Below are 7,408 nucleotides of genomic sequence, written 5' to 3'. Positions count from 1 at the left end.
AACAGCAGTAGTTATAGTAGAAGGCCTAGTAGTAGTAGTAGTAGTAGCAGGGCAAGAAACAGTAGTAGCAGTAGCAGCAGCAGTATTAGCAGCAGCAGTATTAGCAGCAGCAGCAGTAGCAGCAGTAGTAGCAGCAGTAGTAGCAATAGTAGCAGGGGTAGGAACGGCAGTAGTTATAGTAGAAGGCCTAGTAGCAGTAGTATTAGTAGTAGCAGTAGTAGTAGCAATAGTAGCAGGGGTAGTAACAGCAGTAGATATAGTAGAAGGCCTAGTAGTAGTAGTATTAGTAGCAGGGCAAGAAACAGTAGTAGCAGTAGCAGCAGCAGCAGCAGTAGCAACAGTGGTAGCAGTAGCAACAGTAGTAGCAGCAGCAGCAGCAGTAACAGGGCAAGAAACAGCAGTAGTTATAGTAGAAGGCCTAGTAGCAGCAGCAGCAGCAGCAGTAGCAGCAGCAGTAGCAGCAGTAGCAGCAGTAGCAACAGTAGTAGCAGCAGTAGTAGCAATAGTAGCAGGGGTAGTAACAGCAGTAGTTATAGTAGAAGGCCTAGTAGTAGTAGTATTAGTAGTAGCAGTAGTAGTAGCAATAGTAGCAGGGGTAGTAACAGCAGTAGTTATAGTAGAAGGCCTAGTAGTAGTAGTAGTAGCAGGGCAAGAAACAGTAGTAGCAGCAGCAGTAGCAGCAGCAGTATTAGCAGCAGTAGCAGCAGTAGTAGCAGCAGTAGTAGCAATAGTAGCAGGGGTAGGAACGGCAGTAGTTATAGTAGAAGGCCTAGTAGCAGTAGTATTAGTAGTAGCAGTAGTAGTAGCAGCAGCAGCAGCAGCAGTAGTAGCAGTAGCAACAGTAGTAGCAGCAGCAGTAGTAGCAGCAGTAGTAGCAATAGTAGCAGGGGTAGTAACAGCAGTAGTTATAGTAGAAGGCCTAGTAGTAGTAGTATTAGTAGTAGCAGTAGTAGTAGCAGTAGTAGCAGGGGTAGTAACAGCAGTAGTTATAGTAGAAGGCCTAGTAGTAGTAGTAGTAGCAGGGCAAGAAACAGTAGTAGCAGTAGTAGCAGCAGTAGTAGCAGCAGTAGTAGCAATAGTAGCAGGGGTAGGAACGGCAGTAGTTATAGTAGAAGGCCTAGTAGCAGTAGTAGTAGCCAGCAGTAGTATTAGTGGTAGTAGTAGTAGCCAGCAGTAGCAGTAGTAGCCAGCAGTAGCAGTAGTAGCAGGGGTAGGAACGGCAGTAGTTATAGTAGAAGGCCTAGTAGCAGTAGTATTAGTAGTAGCAGTAGTAGTAGCCAGCACTAGTATTAGTGGTAGTAGTAGTAGCCAGCAGTAGTAGCAGCAGTAGTAGCAAGTAGGAGTAGGAGCACATGAACACGCTGAAGTCGGAAAATGGGACCATCCGAAGAGCAAGTGAATGCACCGTGAGCCACTAGTTGCAATTCACAACCCTCACCAGTAGATGCCACTAAAACTAACCCAGTGAACCTCTCACTTCCTGCCCTAGGTGTTTACCGCATTGATGCTCTCACTAGTATCTATCGTCACTCGTAGATCTCTTACTCTATCGATGCTTTATTTGATGCTTGTATGTTGTTCCTCAAATGGAAGTCGCCTCGAATAAAACGTCTGCCAAATGAGTAAATGCGCAGGACATGCCCCCCCACATTTAATTTCTCTCCGGTGATTTGGAGTTAGCTCACAGCCGAGGTGCTTTACTATGTGTGACTAGTCAATCAATCACACTCCGCCTCAGACATAAATAAACGACAAAAATCACGTAGGCCGATAGAAAACATGTGACACAACACAAAGGTGGTGTTGAAATGTTAAGGGAGAAAAAAAGAAGCAACTGCAGCAAAGTGCCTCAATATTACAGACGTTTCTTTTGTGCTGCTGGTACTTCCAGCCTACCTGAAGACAGCAGTGAGGACGCCTGCAGCAGGGTGGCCAGGAACTTCTTACAAGTAATAAATAAAATGAAATAAGTCATTGGCACATTTCCACGTTCCTTTTTTAAAACTGTACTTTTACTCTTTACTCCAGTGTTCTCTATGGGGCAGTAATCTACTTTTAATTTGCCATTCATACCTTCATAAATGAACCGGTTTGGTTTTGGTTACTTGGTTTCTATTTGTTTTATAGCGCTGTCCGACGGTGAGTCTGTAGGGGGGCACAGAATGACATCTCAAAGATTCAATCTGGTGCTGCGTTTAATGAAGTTTTTTTTTCTGCAATATGCAAAAATATCACTTTAGGCTGACAATCGCTACAGAGCGTTTTCTGTTAACCTCTTGTACACAGAGAATCTCATTATCTGACGTACACACGCGAGACTTCACCGCGACTGCTTCGGCACATTTTCGACACCTATTGGCCAATAACTGATACTGCTGCCTAACGGGACACTGGCAAAGAATAAGACAGTACTGTAACCTCACTAAAATAACACTTCCTTCACATGAATGCAGACGAGACATAAGGAAACATATTAAACACTCTTTTAACTTCTAGAACATCACAGAAATGATCCTGTTTGATGCCCCTCGCGTGGGTCACTGCGCCACAAGTCCATAAACAAATGTCGCTGGTGAAAGTAACCTTTGCTTTCACTCAGCAGCTACCAGCTGTTATTTATTCAGGAAAGAGAGAATGTGTGTGGATAAAACAGTCCTGTATGCAGCTTTACCTGCTTCAACAACGAGCTGCTCCGTGTTTCTGCCACAATGATTCTTTGCGTTGTAAAGATCAAGTTCATTGATGCTTTAGGAATAATCAGATTGTTTCGGCTGCAAGCTGTTTGGTTGGCTACATGTCCATAATAAAAGAGACAGGCACCATTAGTGGCAGCAGCAAAAAGTGAAAAAGTGATCTTATCAAAACCTTCATGGAGATTTAAAAAGGAAAATAATTATATTAAACAGAGATAGCTAAATTACAGATAATCAACCAGCAAAGCAAATTGCATTCCCTAGAAATAAGCGTGTTGCACAGCAGATGAATTATATCATTAAATATACTTTTACTTGAGTAGGTTTGTCATTTGTTTCCTTCACTTTTTATGAGAGTAATTGTACTTTTCTTGAGTAAAGAGTACTCTACCCGCCACTGGCCGGCGGCCCCAGTACTAGCACTGACATGATGAACATGAGACAGACAGCAGCCAGCAGTGGTTATCTACTCAAGGGCTCAGCTGAAGTCTTTACTTTAGGAGAGTTAGAGAGGGGTTTCTAGTTTTAGAATTTTAAAGGCTCATTTAGTGATGTACTCTACTACAGACCCAGAGGCCCAGACAAATGCTTTGACTGCAGAGCGGGCTGACCAGGGACAAACTCCTGGGCCATGTGTTCGCTCCTGTCTCTGACCATCCTTGGCCTTAAAAACCTGCTACGTGTCCGTAAACAGTTGAGTAGCCAACATTGTCACACAGAGACGAGCCGGACGATCCTGCAGTATTTTAAGAGGAGGAGGACAGAGGTCACAGGAGCAGGAGGAGAAATAACTGAGGAGGACGAGCTTGTAAGTTGGATGGATAGCTAGCAGACGTAGTAAAAATACTTTGTTCGGCCAACAGCATGTCATCAGAGTTTTCACTGAGGACAGTTCTGTGTTCACAAACGTGTTGCAGGGAGAGTCGGGGCCAAGTGAGACACAGGAAACATCACACACAGCTCACAGGTGTAACGTTAGAATAACTCAATTGTGCTGTGGCTTCATTAACTTGCAGCTGGTCCGCGGCTTTCATGGTTTATGTGGTCGGTTTTGTTCTAGTTCTATCGCACTCCGTCTCTCTGACTGCGAACCCAAGTCTTCATTATCTTCCCTCTGTTCTCCATCTTCTGTCACTGTTACATTCTGTTTTCAGAAGTCGTTAGAAATGAGCATTTAAGTGATTCATTTTTATTTAAAAATCCCCCTAGCATTTCAGCGTCCCCCCCAGGTTCACAGTCACTCCCCTGTGTAAATGTCAAAGTAGTAGATTTTAAAAATGTGGACTAGATTGAGTTCCCATCCTGTAATTTGGCCGTTCTGTTAGAACTTAGCTGCAAAGTATATTTTCAGTGTTTGTGGAATTGTTGAATTTGGTGTCGTGGTTAACGAGGTGATCAGCTCTGGGACAGAGTCTGTGTGGAATCTCTGACCTCCTGTTGTGTGTTCGTTACGTCAGAATCTGTGATGTTTAAAGAAGTTTAATTTCTAACCAGGTGTCGTGATGTCAAACGAAAAACTGGGCCTGATTTAAAAATGAGTCGGAGCCGACCCTTCGGGCCGAACCTGAGCAGCGTCTGCACGACTTAACTCACGTCTGGTTCTGATCTCAGTGTGATGCAGGTTTCGGGGGCCTTCCCGTCCCTCGGAGGCGTGCTGGATGAGGACACTCTGATTGGCTGCTCCTCACTGAAGAAGTTCAGATACTTTGTGGTGGACAGCTCGGTGATCCTGGCCATGCTGGAACAACCACCGGGACCTGAGCAGGGTGAGTCGGGACTCGCTGAACCTGAAAGACCCTGATGGAGCAGGAACACCGTGACTCTCTGAGCTTCCTCCTCACTGCTGATTCATGTTCTGATCTACTAATCGATAGATTTCAGCTCTGAAGACAAGAAGCTGAATGTTTCTAACTGTGTTGTATTGACCGGTGTGCAGCGTCGTGTCCGGCGCTCACAGTGCTGATCAGAGGACTGTCAGGATGTCACACCTGGACTCTGCAGCTCCACCTGCAGCCCAGAGAGGGAAGAGCGCGCACACAGGTGAGCGCCACAGTCACTACATACATAATGATCCAGCTGGTGCTCCCAGGCTTCAGATCAGCGTCTCATCTCTCCGGTCTGTTGATCTACTGCAGCAAACTCTGATCCCAGAACGCCGCGGTGGAGCCCAGGAGCATGCTGGGAAACGATGTGGTGTCAAACATCAGCAGTTTCCTGAAAACACTGCCAGCGGCCCTTCAGTTAAAGCAGATCTGAGTATTCCAGCTCTGCATGAGACGGTTTCTGAGGAGGTAAGATCCAGATCCAGATCCTGCTGAACAGTGGTTATTTATTTACCTGTCCAGACCAGCTGTCGTGCCTCTCAGGGATCGGGTTTAGGTTCTTTTCACTTCCTGCCTTGCTGAAATTAAAGGCTGATGTCGGACAGGTGTTCGTTACCTGGCTGTGTACAGTTCCATGATTACCACCTGCCCGGGTTTAAACTCCTCCCCCTCTGTCAGGTGCAGCAGCAGCTGGAACGTCTGCGAGCGGCGCTGACAAGGCAGCGACAGGTCGAGGCCGGGCCGCAGGTGAAGCGACGGTCGGCCGTCATGACGTCCTGCAGGCCGCCGCCCCCCGTCACCTACTTCCAGACAGCGAGACTCTTCTTGTCCCACCTGGGCCTGCTGACACGCGAGACCCTGAAGGTACCGAGGACGGGATCGATTTATCTATTGATTTAGACCTGTTGTCTCACCTGTCTTCCTCTCACCTGTCCGTCTGTAGGATCCAGGTACCGGCGGTGTCCCGGCTCAGCTGGTGTCTCTGGACTCGTCTCTTCCGGGTTTCTTGGAGGATCTGAGACGTTTGGACCAGCTGCCGTCCAGAAACTGTGACTCCGCCTTCGTCTTTTACATGAGAGCAGGACAGAGGACAGTAGCTGAGGTGAAACACACCTGTCTGTCTCACCTGCCTGTCTCTCTCTAACCTGTCTGTCTCTCGTTCTCTCTCTCTAACCTGTCTGTCTCTCTCTCTAACCTGTCTGTCTCTCTCTCTAACCTGTCTATCTCTCTCTCTAACCTGTCTGTCTATCTCTAACCTGTCTGTCTCTAACCTGTCTGTCTCACCTGCCTGTCTCTCTCTAACCTGTCTGTCTCTAACCTGTCTATCTCTAACCTGTCTGTCTCTCTCTCTAACCTGTCTGTCTCTCTCTCTATCCTGTCTATCTCTCTCTCTAACCTGTCTGTCTATCTCTAACCTGTCTATCTCTCTCTCTAACCTGTCTATCTCTCTCTAACCTGTCTATCTCTCTCTAACCTGTCTGTCTCTCTCTCTAACCTGTCTATCTCTCTCTCTAACCTGTCTATCTCTCTCTCTAACCTGTCTGTCTATCTCTAACCTGTCTGTCTCTAACCTGTCTGTCTATCTCTAACCTGTCTCTCTCTCTCTAACCCGTCTGTCTCTCTCTCTCTAACCCGTCTGTCTGTCTGTCTCTAACCTGTCTGTCTCTCTCTCTAACCCTTCTATCTCTCTCTCTAACCCGTCTGTCTCTCTCTCTAACCCGTCTGTCTCTCTCTCTCTAACCCGTCTGTCTGTCTGTCTCTAACTCGTCTGTCTCTCTCTCTCTAACCCGTCTGTCTGTCTGTCTCTAACTCGTCTCTCTCTCTCTAACCTGTCTGTCTCTCTTTCTAACCCGTCTCTCTCTAACCTGTCTGTCTCTCTCTCTAACCTGTCTCTCTCTCTAACCTGTCTGTCTCTAACCTGTCTCTCTCTCTCTAACCCTTCTATCTCTCTCTAACCTGTCTCTCTCTCTAACCCTTCTGTCTCTCTCTAACCTGTCTGTCTCTCTCTCTAACCTCTCTGTCTTTAACCTGTCTGTCTCTAACCTGTCTCTCTCTCTCTAACCCGTCTGTGTCTCTCTCTCTAACCCGTCTGTGTCTCTCTCTCTAACCCGTCTGTCTCTCTCTCTCTAACCCGTCTGTCTCTCTCTAACCTGTCTATCTCTCTCTCTAACCTGTCTATCTCTCTCTAACCTGTCTGTCTCTCTCTCTAACCTGTCTATCTCTCTCTCTAACCTGTCTATCTCTCTCTCTAACCTGTCTGTCTATCTCTAACCTGTCTGTCTCTAACCTGTCTGTCTATCTCTAACCCTTCTATCTCTCTCTCTAACCCGTCTGTCTCTCTCTCTCTAACCCGTCTGTCTGTCTGTCTCTAACCTGTCTGTCTCTCTCTCTAACCCTTCTATCTCTCTCTCTAACCCTTCTATCTCTCTCTCTAACCCGTCTGTCTCTCTCTCTAACCCGTCTGTCTCTCTCTCTAACCCGTCTGTCTCTCTCTCTCTAACCCGTCTGTCTGTCTGTCTGTCTCTAACTCGTCTGTCTCTCTCTCTCTAACCCGTCTGTCTGTCTGTCTCTAACTCGTCTCTCTCTCTCTAACCTGTCTGTCTCTCTTTCTAACCCGTCTCTCTCTAACCTGTCTGTCTCTCTCTCTAACCTGTCTCTCTCTCTAACCTGTCTGTCTCTAACCTGTCTCTCTCTCTCTAACCCTTCTATCTCTCTCTAACCTGTCTCTCTCTCTAACCCTTCTGTCTCTCTCTAACCTGTCTGTCTCTCTCTCTAACCTCTCTGTCTTTAACCTGTCTGTCTCTAACCTGTCTCTCTCTCTCTAACCCGTCTGTGTCTCTCTCTCTAACCCGTCTGTGTCTCTCTCTCTAACCCGTCTGTCTCTCTCTCTCT

At 46.8% G+C, this 7,408-nt stretch overlaps 1 protein-coding gene across 1 annotated transcript in view; it reads left to right on the top strand.

Annotated features, from left to right (window-relative positions):
- Window positions 1-7,408, top strand: part of LOC123987206 (ral GTPase-activating protein subunit beta-like) — a 55,726-nt gene that overhangs the window by 42,225 nt on the left and 6,093 nt on the right. Inside the window, exons 21-25 of the mRNA XM_046075873.1 lie at window positions 4,305-4,459; window positions 4,630-4,733; window positions 4,829-4,984; window positions 5,195-5,380; window positions 5,460-5,618. Coding sequence (XP_045931829.1) covers window positions 4,305-4,459; window positions 4,630-4,733; window positions 4,829-4,984; window positions 5,195-5,380; window positions 5,460-5,618 — 760 coding nt within the window. The remainder of the gene's footprint in view (window positions 1-4,304; window positions 4,460-4,629; window positions 4,734-4,828; window positions 4,985-5,194; window positions 5,381-5,459; window positions 5,619-7,408) is intronic.

The sequence above is a fragment of the Micropterus dolomieu genome, linkage group LG18, assembly GCF_021292245.1.
Source record: "Micropterus dolomieu isolate WLL.071019.BEF.003 ecotype Adirondacks linkage group LG18, ASM2129224v1, whole genome shotgun sequence".
In the NCBI taxonomy this organism is placed as follows: domain Eukaryota; kingdom Metazoa; phylum Chordata; class Actinopteri; order Centrarchiformes; family Centrarchidae; genus Micropterus; species Micropterus dolomieu.
This window is presented reverse-complemented; position numbering and strand designations above follow the sequence as displayed.